Source organism: Erpetoichthys calabaricus, chromosome 1 (genome assembly GCF_900747795.2).
Source record: "Erpetoichthys calabaricus chromosome 1, fErpCal1.3, whole genome shotgun sequence".
NCBI classification, from domain to species: Eukaryota; Metazoa; Chordata; class Cladistia; order Polypteriformes; family Polypteridae; genus Erpetoichthys; species Erpetoichthys calabaricus.
In genome coordinates, this window is record NC_041394.2 from 293,187,062 (window position 1) to 293,199,383 (window position 12,322).

At 37.4% G+C, this 12,322-nt stretch overlaps 1 protein-coding gene across 4 annotated transcripts in view; it reads right to left on the minus strand.

Moving 5' to 3' along the window:
- Positions 1-12,322, minus strand: part of anks1b (ankyrin repeat and sterile alpha motif domain containing 1B) — a 1,280,504-nt gene that overhangs the window by 485,811 nt on the left and 782,371 nt on the right. For all 4 annotated transcript variants that reach the window (XM_028816795.2, XM_051924626.1, XM_051924632.1 and 1 more), the window contains one exon: positions 1,646-1,782. In XM_028816795.2, the coding sequence (XP_028672628.2) occupies positions 1,646-1,782 (137 nt within the window). The remainder of the gene's footprint in view (positions 1-1,645; positions 1,783-12,322) is intronic.

A 12,322-nucleotide genomic window follows, 5' to 3' on the forward strand; every position in this document is an offset into this window, starting at 1 on the left:
TGGTCAGAAGGTGGGTACAGATTTGGCTCAAACACAGGAAAGGAAAGGTTTATGGGGAGAGGATACTTTTCAAATTGGGTGATGTTAAAAGTAGTGTCTCTCGTGGGCTGCTGTTCTTTTCAGATATATAAATGATGTGGATAAGAATATAAACAGAATATAAACAGTAAGCCTATTAAGTTTGCGGATGATGCTAAAGTAGGTGAAAGAGCAGATAATGTAGAGTCAGTTTAATTGTTACAGCAAGACTTGGACAACAAACAGACTTGGGCAGATTAAATTTAATATATGTAAATGTCAGGTAAAACACATAAGAATTAGAAATGTTAAATATAAATACACAGTGGGAGGTCTGAAACTTGAAAGTACCCCTAATGAGAAGGACCTTAGGATCTTAATGGACTTGTCAATATTTACATCAAGACAATATACAGAAATGATCAAGAATGCTAATGGAATGTTAGGTTATACTGTATAGCATGATGTGTGCAGTACAACTCAAAGCAGATTATGCTTAAAGGATAATTTTGGTATTTTTTGAGTTAAAGTTATTTCTACACAATCATGGTATATATTAATTTGTCACATAAAATTGTGCTCTAAAGTGTAGCGTTTTTTTAAGAATTTAAAAAACCCCTTGTGTGTTCTTGCATTTTAAAATAGGGCTTATGGCAACCCAGGTCCTACCATATTAATAATAATTAATATATATCATGATTGTGAAGAAATAACTCAGTATTTCTTTGAGATTATCATTTATCGGCAAAGCACCATTAAAACCTGCTATCCATCATGATCTGTTACAGCCAACAATTTTAGATTGAGACATCAGCACAGATTTTAAATCTCTATCGGGTGTTTCATTGCAAAGAAATGAACTATAATTAGGCATAGACCCTCTGCATCCAACAACTAACAACAGGGCATCAATCAATGAATTTATTTTTCATCATTTGAACTGGAATCTGCCATCTGTGAAAGCTAATTTAGCCATCAGAAGTCTGTTTGGGCTCTACTTTTAACTACATGATGGTTTTAAAAACAAATATTTTCATATACTGTTCTAATATATGTAATTACATTCTGCTATCATTGTTATTTTGAATCTGAATCACAGCCACAAAAATATTTAATAAAACTGTGATGACTAACTCTTCAATGAAGTGACTAATTAAAAATGCTACAATTTTTAAAAGAATTAATTAAGTCTGAAATGCACCTACATGTTACGCAATGCATACATCGTTATACTTGTTTTTAATTTGTGTTTTCTCTTATTTACTCCACACAGTGTGCACCGTTTCTGATGAATTCAATGTTTTTTGTATCATTTTAGCATCCTTGGTGTCATTCTAGGTGCAGAACACCACAAGAGCCTCATCTTATTATAAAATGATGTAATTGAAATATGAAATGAAAGTAGCTAGATAAACAAGATTTTATTAGACGAAATTATAACCTCTTGCTGTAAATAGTGTCATGAAAAACACAGAGTTGATTCCAACCACTCATGAATGGAAATGCAGTTCATAATATAGAATGCTGGCTTTTAGTTTTTTTTTCTTCATTTATTTGGATTAACATTTAAAAATGGACTGTCAAAAAGAGGTTATTCTTCAGTACAATTGCTTTTTAACAAGCTTACCTGTGGTCGAATAACTTTCTCTATATTTTTCAGTGCAGTGTCTGGAGATGGTGGGGAACAATCTGGAGTTGGCCCTGTTGAATTGTTTCCATGAATGTGAAGCTCCGGTTCGGTGATAGTGACATGAGGTGAATTGTCTGCAAAGCAAAAGACAGACCTTTTATAAACACTCTTTCATCTTTTTCTGCTTTAACATTACATAAGAGTTTAAGCTGATGAATAAATTGGAATTAATACGGACAAGAATAAATTGGAATTAATGAGCACAAAGCACACAGATTCAATACATATCTTTAAAATTACATTTGACAGAATAAAAATCACTTGTAAAACAATACAAATATAATCAAAAGCTTGCATTTTAAAAAAAAAACTAGCTGTGTAAGCCCGTGTTGTAAAAAGCCTGGGTTCCTAGAAACTATTGAAATCGTCAGAAAAAAAATTAAAATGCAGAGTCGGTGGTTTTGTTTTGTGGAAGTGCTCACCCCCCCTTGTCTATCAGCAGCTAAGCAAATTTGTCTCCGACTCATTAACTTGGGGTCATCTTGCTGGCTCTTTGAGCTTCATTGCTGGAGCCTCGCACTTCCAGGCCGGACAGAGAGACACACACACTTCCACGCATAAACATTTATATATAAGATACTAAATTTATGCTATATGAACTACGAGGAGGAATACTCCAATATAAAACAATTATGTTACTGGATTTGAAACTACCCCACTGGTTTACTCCCTGCCACTGACTCACTTTGTGACCCTGTGCAAGTCGCTTGAAAGTATTCAGACCCCTTCACTTTTAGCACACTTTATTGAGCTGTAGATTTAACTTTAAATGGATACAATTGCCGTTTTGCCTATGAATCTACACTCAATAACCCAAAATGATAAAGCGAAAACATGTTTTCAGAAAGGTTTGCAAATTTATTCAACCTCAAAAACTGAAATCTCTCATTCATATAAGTATTCAGATCCTTAATTCGGTACCTTGTAGAAGTTCCTTTGGGAGCAACTACAGCTTTAAGTTCTCTTGGTAAATCTTTACCAAGTCTTTTTCCTGGCATATCCTCTAAAATTCTGTTAAATTAGATGGGAAGGAACTGTAAACTGCTATCTTCAGGTCTTTCTACCAATGTTCTAAGGGGTTTACCTGGGCCACTGAAGGACAACCTGCTTCGAGTCATTGTCTTGCTAAATGGTGAACTGTCAACTCAGTCTGAGGTTACATATGCTCTGAAGCAGGTTTTCCTCAAGAACCTCTCCAAATTTGGCGGTATTCATCTTTCCCTCAATTCTGACCAGTCTCCCTGTTCCTGCAACTAAAAGGCACCTCCACTGCATGATGCTGACAACATAATGCTTAACTGTAAGGATGATTTTAGGCAGGTGATAAGTAGTGCCTGGTCTGCGAAAGACATAGTGCTTGACGTTCTGCCCAAAGAGTATAAATTTTGTCTCATCAGACAAAAATCCTTTAAGTGATGTTTGTCAAACTCTAAGGGGGCTGTCTCACGTTTGTTACTTAAGGGTGGCTTCCATCTAGACACTCTACCATAAACACCCAAATAATGGAGTGCTGCTAAGAGAAATCATCTTTCTGACAGATTCTTCCATGTCAGGAGAGGACGTATGAAGCCCTGTTAGAGTTACCAATGGGTTCTTAGTCATTTCCTAACAAAGGTCCTACTGGCCCGGTTACTAAGTCTGGCAAGATGGCCAACTCTAGGAAGAGTCCTGGTGGTTCCAGACATCTTCTACTTCACAATAATTGAGGTCACTGTGTTCCTGGGACCTCTCAAAGCTCTACAAATAGCTTTATACCCTTGCCTCACCCTAATTAGATCACAGAGATCCTTTGACTTCATGGATTGGTTTTTGTCATGACATGCAGTGTAATTATGCCATCTCATATCCAGAGATGTGTGCCTTTCTAAATTATGACCAATCAATTTGTTTTGCCACAGGTGGACAATACTCAAGGTCTTTACACATCTGAAGGATAATAAAGCAAACAGTGTACACTTGACCACAATTTGGAGTTGTACAGTAAAGGATCTAAGTACTTATATAAATAAGTTACTTCAGGATTTTTACTTTTGAGAAATTTGCAAACATTTTTGAAAACATGTTTTCATTTTATCATTAAGGGTTACTGAGTGTTGAGTGATGAGCAACAATGGAAGATGTATCAATTTATAGTTAATCTACAACACAATAATGTGTGCAGAAAGTGAAGAGTTCTGAATACTTTCTGAATCAAGTGTATGCTAAAGGAGATGCTACCCTGTCAAGAGGCTGTAATGGGAAATGATATTACCAAGGTGACACAGTTAGTAGGCAGCCCAGTTCAGATCAGACAGACAGTGAGAAAGAGAGCTACATAATGCCAGTAGGTCACAAACTGTTTTCAGTATCTTACATGGATTGATAAGAATTTCAATTCCAAATACAAACCCAAAATATGAAAAAAATCAAGATTAAAATTGCTCACAATATTACATTGAAAGTACTAAAAATAATATTGCATGACTATATAAAGAAAGAGAAAAATATCTTTCAAGGAATAAACAGTAGAAGGTAGCTCAGTAGCAAATGTACGAACATACAGTGCATACTGTATAATTGGCTTTGTTATGTTTGTGTGTCACTCACATTTCTTAACTCAAACAGAAGGAGTCAATAAAGAAAGAAAATTCAAAGATTTTCACAAAGATTAAAAAAAAAAGGAAAGCTTTAAAGCAGTAATATGGATGTCAAAGGAATTCCTCGTTGTATCTAAGGATTAATGTCAATCAAAACGAGTGCAGACAGAATTCCCAAGCCCGTCATCTCAACACTCCAAATCTGAAGATCAACTAAGATAAGCAAGTGAAAAAGAAAAAGTAGTTTAACTGTGTTACTTTCAAAACACTTAAAATTATATACTATATTGTGATGGATGGCCGGCTAAATATTCCGGCCCTCACCCCCAGGCCGCCAGGTGGAGCTCTCCCGACAGCATGGAGGTTCCCTGAATTCCAGCAGGGCCTCATGGACCTTGTAGTTTGTATGTACAGCCCTGCTGGATACGATGGGGGCCACCGGGAGTCGCTGTAGGGAGGCTGACAGACTGTTATGTGCCCTATAGCCTGGAAGTACGTCCTGGTCACATGAACAGGAGAAACGACGTGCTTCCAGGTTGAAGAAAAGGACTTTTACCCTGACCCGGAAGTAATAAGGACTTGTGGATTGTTGGATAGGAACACCTCCGGGTCAGGGGGTATAAAAGGACTCTGGGAAAGCCCAGACACTGAGCTGAGCTGGGAGGAAGGGTGGCGAAGTGTCTGGGAGAGGAGGATTGGTATTTGTAGTGATTATTGATTATTATATGTGTAGTGTGGAGTGGAGGGTGCTTTGTGCACGTAATTATTATAAAATAAAGAAGTCTTGGACTTTTACCTGGTGTTTGACGTGGTACCTGAGGGTTCAAGAGGTCGATAAAAGCCTCCACTGCTACAATATATACATCAATAATACCAGCATTCATATCACCAAAATCATTCAAATTAGAAACCTCAAAAATCTATCCTATACTTTACTTCATTCTTTTATCCCATTATTCCTTAATGGTCATTTTACTAGCACAGAAATAATAAATAACCTTAGCCTCATGTCACTACCATCGATAAATGAATACTCACATATTTCAGACACAAGTCTAGCAGTGTAATTTTGTATGTAAGCCAGTGTTTCTTACAAATGTCATTTAAATGTTGAAGCAATGTGAATGTAATTTCCATAAACTGTGCTGGCATAATAAAAATTGTCTCAGAGTGTTGTCTAGTAGGTATCATTTAACTGACTGAGGACGATGACAAAAAAGACCTTTTGTAAGGGACAGAAAAGGGCCACACAAAATCAAAATGGTAGGATGACAGTAAAAAAGTGCAGTAAATTTGGTTCATGATTCCTATTAAATGTGCTTGATGTATATATCTCTCATCCCACTGAAATCAGCTTTCTAAAGGAAATTGCTACAGCATTGTCTTCAGCCTCTCAGTGTGGGTGGGTGCAGCGGGTGTATGAGTGGGGTAAGTGCTGTTGAAGTGTAAAATACAAAGGATTTGGTTTTCTCCCACACGCTCTGTAAACAGGACAAGAGAGCAAGACATGCACTTCTCTTTCGATGTTGCAGTGTAAGGGTAAATAATCCTCAGAAATGCATAAATTGTGTTTGATGTACTTTATTTGCTTGATTTTACCTAAAATTTCTGAACATATTCTCTGCTTTAATAGGAGAGTTTATAACAGTAAAGTAATCAGAGAGCCAGTGCCAGGTGAATCAGCTAAGACTGGTTTCCCAGGTTACAGGAATTCTGAGTACTAAGGGAGACACCGAACAGACAAAAGGATGACTTAGTATGGCAATACTTAACATGTACAGCAAGCCTTTTCTTTCCTATATTGACATCTTATAAGCGAATGTTGGTTTGTGTTTGTGTGCGTGGGCAGAGACAATTCAGTAGATTTCAGAACTGGAAAATGAATGCTTAGTTATAAAAGCAGCCCTTCAGTTTCATATACAGTACATTGCTGAATACACAGGTATTAATGACAGAATTCTAACTTTCACAAAAAAAGGAAAAAGGCAGAACTGAATTATCTCTCAGTGCACTCTTCACTGAAAGCAGACTCAAGCCACTGACAAAACAGACACTTTATTTAATGAATATATTGATAATCTTACTGTTGGCTATTTTTTTCAGATAATGCTGAAACACCTATATCTTTTCGTTAAACTCACATGTACTCATTTAATTGAGAAAATATGTACAATTTACATCATGACAATGAAAATGTTGGACATTCTCAAACCTAATTTGACATGTGTAAAATATTCCACTGGGATCAGGGTTTTTGTTGCAATGAAACGGAGTACATGGAAGATTTTTCTATGTGTTTCTTAAATGTAGATTTTGTGTCACATACTGTATTAGTGAAAAATGAACAGAACTAGAATAATATTTGCTAAATCTACACACTGAATTGCTTTCTTTCTTTCATTCTTGTTATCATAAAGAAAACTACTGCATAGTTGTATATTAAACTTTATCGTGGGGAGGAATGATACTGCACAGGTCAACACCGTTGCATTCTCAGCACTACTAATTGACTCAGCTTGCTCCCACAATATCTTCTGGTTTTATATTATTTACAATAAACTCTGGATGATTTTATCATCTGTTGATATCGTTTGAAATATGTAAAGTGGTCCTCCATCATTAGTTAAAGTAGAAATCAGACACCATGCATGCAAAAGACTTGATTTTGACACAGCCATATGATTAGCTTTTCCCCTGTTCCATTATTATTATTAATTTTTTAAGACTATTAATTGTAGCGAGCCCCCAAAGTTCCTGGATATAATGGCCAGCCTGTACACTGATACTATGAGTGCGGTGCAGAGTGGAGGCAGAACCTCTGCATTTTTCCCAGTTGATTCTGGGGTTTGTCAATAGTGTGTTCTTGCTCCTACTCTGTTCAATGCTTGCATGGACTGGGTGATGGGCAAGGTCATGGGGTCCAGCGGCTGTGGGGCATCTGTTGGTGAAGAAAGATTCAATGATCTTGACTTTGCTGACCATATTGTGATCTTTACAGAGTCAATGGAGGCTCTGATCAGGGCTCTCGAGAGACATAGAAAGGAGTCTGAGTGTCTGAGGTTGTAAGTGTCCTGGATAAAAACCAAGACCCAGGCCTTTAATGACCTCTTAGGCACAGCCATCATCAGTATGTCTGTCTGCAGAGAGAATGTCGACCTTGCAGAGAGGTTTACTAACCTTGGCAGCAACATTCACGTCTCTTGTGACTCTTCTTATGAAGTCAGTAAATGGATTGGGAGAGCATGAGGGCTTATGAGGGGTGTGTGGCGTTCCCAATATCTTTGCAAAAGGACGAAGGTCCAAGTCTTTAGAGTCCTGGTGCTTCCTGTTTTGTGGTTGTGAGTCATGGATGCTATCCAGTGACCTGAGACGAAGATTGGACTCCTTCGGTACTGTGTCTCTTCAGAGAATCCTTGGGTACCATTGGTTTGACTTTGTGTCAAATGAGTGGTTGCTCAGGGAATCTCAAATTATGCACATTACCTGCATTGTGAGGGAGCACCAGTTACGGCATTACGGTCATGTGCCGTGATTCTCTAAGGGTGATCCATCTCACAGGATCCTTTTTGTTGAGGACCTGAGCAGCTAGACCAGGCCAAGGGGACACTCACATAACACCTGGCTGTTGTAGATAAAGGGTCATTTCCGCCCAGGTGGGACTAGACCGTGTGTCTACCTGGTGGATTGCCAACGAGGATGCTGAGATGTTTCGCTGTGTGGTGAGTGTGGCAACGCGCTGTACAAGTGTATGCTTCCCAAACCGACCTGACCTGATGTTGAAATACAAGAAATCTGATTAAAGTTTATTGTAAAGAATCAAAAGCATTTAAACACTTACATAGAATTCAGAGATAAATCTCAAATTGCAGCATTTAAATATGAGCATATTTTCTCATATTTTGATGAAGAATGTAAGATCACATGGATTGTACTATGCATCTGGAATGTCTGTTACGCATGACAGGGAGTCTTTACTTATTATTTGATGGTTCAGGCTTACTAAAACTTATCATTCCACAAGCAGAGTGAATACATGTTCTTAAAGTATAAGATTTGTTTATTTAATATCGGAATGAAAACACATAATCTCATTAAAAGTAAGTCAGCTTTCTTGAACTGATAAATGTACAGCTTCTTTCTAACTCACTCAAGCTGCCACCGCCTAGCAAACACAGTACCAGATACAAAATTTCCTTGTTCTTTCCACCACTTTGAATCAACTTACCAACCAGTCTGAACCTCACCTGACATTGAATAATACTGTTAAAGGCGCAGACTCACTTGGTGCACACCGTTCACGTACATATTATACTGTCTGGCAAGGCAGATAGATGGGAAGATGTTCAAAAAACAAGGAGATGGAAAAACAAGCTATGGTCAAGTAATAGGAAGTCAAAATAGTGCACTTAAACCAAACTGTTAACCAAAATCAAAGTCAAATATAATACCCATTAATTAAAGAAAACTTCCAAAATCATTAGCAGAGCTACAATTCCAGAAACTTGCAGAATGGAAGATGGCCAGCACCAACTTTTATACTGTTGCACTAGTGATATCACAGATCGAGATCTCTTATTGTCACATGGGAGCAACATACATAACAACTGCAAGCAAACTGACTTAAAATGGTCCTACCCATAAGCTAAACAAAATGGGGGTGCACCAATTTTCTAAATATTTATAACATATGGGAAATGTCCCCAGGTAAAAAAGGCAACTACATAAAGGATCTCAGCACATACTGAAGCCAAACAAATGAAGAAATAGTGGAATAATCATATAGAAAATGAAACCCTGTTCATATTGATTACACATACAAATCCATAAGAAGACATTACCTTTTGGTCATTATTGCACAGACAGAAAAACTAATTTCCTGTTGCAGGCACAGTTCTGCGTGTTTTGTGATAGAAAATATTTCACATTAAAATCTGCTTGCAAGTTTTCTACTCGTTTTTTGAATACTAGTAAAACATTTTTTCAAAATCAATCCTACAAGAAGAATTTCATCTGGTATATCAGATCAACCAATTGATCATGTACTGTAGAATATACTCTAAACTGGAAGGAAGCTGATGTGTGCTGATAAAATGCATTTAAAACAAGGAACTTGACTGCATTCATATTAAGTCACATGAATGTAAAAGTGTAGATTCAGATGAATCTGTAAAAGAAAATTAAAGTACTACAGCAACAGAAAAGCCCACATGGGTGACTGGACACTTATACTTGGACAGCCACAACCCTTTTGCAGCTCCAGTAGGGACAAAGAAAGAGCAAACTGTAATGGAACAAATAGTTTGATATTAGAAGCAAAATTTCAAAAAGAACTCTGTATATTGTTTTCCCTTTTAGTTTTTGTAAAAGAATATAATAACACTCCTGTAAGTAGAAATGCTTTTAATGGATACAGCATCAAGAGCTCACCGACATGGACAACTGTGTATATGGTGTCAATAAGTGGATGCTTGAGGGCACTGTTGCCCAGTGAAACCCAGCAGACAGATGCAGACACCAAGTTTAAAAGCACCCAGAAGTATTTTAATTTTCTTCTTTACAGTGCCCCAAAGCACCTCCACCACCATAAACACAATAAGTAAACACAATACTAAATACAGTAATTCTCTTCCTCTCCTCCCAGCAGCTCTGTCACACTCCCTCCCAATTCTGGCTCAGCTTGCTGAGTCTCCACCAGTCCTTCATATAGTCCTTGACCAGGAAGTGCTTCTCTTCTTCCTCCCATGTGACTTATTAGCACTTCTGGGTCTGCTGGAGAATTCAAGTTTTCAATCAGCCCGGAAGTACTTCGGGGTTTCCGTTGTCATAGTCCATTAGTACTTTCAGGATAGGTGAGAATTTATTTTCCCACCAACTTCCCACAGTGTCCCCTGATGGCACCCACAGTACCCCGCAGGGCCGTGCTGCCGAACTCCAAGCCCCATAGTGCCCTGTGGGCATCCGGGTCACTGCTGCAGTCCAGGGAAGCTGCCATCTATCGTCTTGGGGGAAGCAGTGTCAACAAGTCGCTGCCTTCCCCCATCCTTTTATTCCAGGAGCATTCCGGCCGGGTCGAGCTGCTGGCCGTCCATCACAATGATAAATATTGTTTATTGTACTTACAATATTGGGTCCTTATATGTAAGCATCACTGGAGTGTGTGAAATAAGGACAACCCATTTTACCTGGGTCTGTTCAGAGGTTGCATTGTTTTAATAATATTTTTATTCAGTTGGGTAAATTTGATTTATATCTTCCTTGTCAAATTGTATGGCAATGCTATGTTGTGATATTATTTCCCTGAAAAGCACATTGTGATTTGAGTTATTCCAGTTCCAAGAATGCAAAGCAGCCCTAAAGCTCCACAGCGCAGATGCCCACCCTTCATTTCCCCAGCCTGAATACTCCAAAGTCATCTTCAGGGAATGAATGTTTAAGAGCAACTGCTAAGATATTTAAAGCAGCTAACCAGGAGATGTGTGCTTCTTTCGAGAATAAAATCAAAAACAAAAACAAGTCTTTCCTAAAGACTGAAAATACAGTTGGAAAGAGAATGAAGCATTCTGTTTCTCAAGCAAAAAGGTTTATTCATAATCATAGTCGGACAGAGATAACAAAGAGTCATCCACCAAAATTCTATTATTTTACCGGAGCCAAAACGCTAAGACGAACACTGAGACAAATCTGTAACTCAGGCAAAAGGGCTTCTGAGCTGCACTGAGATTTATTGGTGAGTCAGGGAGGAGGTCCTCAGCAACCAGGCAAGAAAACCTAGTAGCCCACTATCTGCCCGTAGCGGCTGCTAAAATGTCGATGGGACTCATTTAAAATTTACATGAAAAAAAAGCAATACAATTTCTCAAATAAATTAATAAAATTCAAACTAATATATACAAAACCTTGACAATTATCTCTTTAAAATATAAAAGTCAAGTTTCTAACCTATCAAAATGGATTTCCCAATTCTTCATAGTTCAGGGGAGAGGATAAGGATGGGGAGAGCTTAGGAGGAGGTTCTAACCATTTTCTTTTTAATTCCTAAACGGATTTCATCTTCAAATTGGCTAAACATTTAAATAATATTCATTTACATCATTAATTAACTGAAAAGTCTAAACTGCAGGGAAGTAATGTCCAGTAAATAGTTAAATAGTGGTTTTACTAACTAGTCATTTATGACTAAATAGAACTTCTATCATAATCGTTGCTTGTATAGTGTCACATCTTACATTACCTATTGACAGTGTCATGTATTTTATGAAAGTTTCTTATTGTCTTTACATTATTGTGTGAGAGTGAAATCTTGTCTTGCAGTGACGGATGCAATGCAAGAATACGCTCTGGAAGAGACACCGTGCCATCACAGAATCCACTCATATATAACAGGCACATTTATAAGCAGCTATTGTCACCAACCACCCAGAGTTCTTACTTACAATGTAAGAAGAAAATGCAGCCCAATTAAAAATAATCCAGTTAAATATAGGTAAAGAAAGACAATTTATCCCAGTTGGGAATTATAAGATGTCAATACTAGTAATGATTCTGTTTCATTGCTGTCTGTAGCTTAGGCTTATATGTTAAACATTGCACATGTATAACTTTCAAATTAATTTGATAGATTTAACCTTTAAAATAATAATTAATAAAACATAAATGCTCTTATCAAAAGAGTCATGTTTTCTATTCTGTACACAGTGCAAATATGATTAATGAATATGTAACCGCTTAATTTTTAATTTTTTTATTTTAATCCTTTACAACAGCAGGAAGTTAAAGTTATTAGACTTGTAAGTGCTTTCTGGATTTGTAAAATGATTTATGTGGCCATAAGGGACTTAACTGTCTTGCTCAGTTTTAAAATTAAATTTTTAGTAATGCAATTTCCCTGGAACTAAAAATGATCATTCCAACTGAGACCAGCAATTGCAAGGCTGCTTTGTGCTGTACACGTGAAGACTGTCTTTTGACATGCTTTAATCTACCCATCCATCTATTTTAAAGCTCAGATTTGCTTGCAGCCAACACTCATCCTGGCACT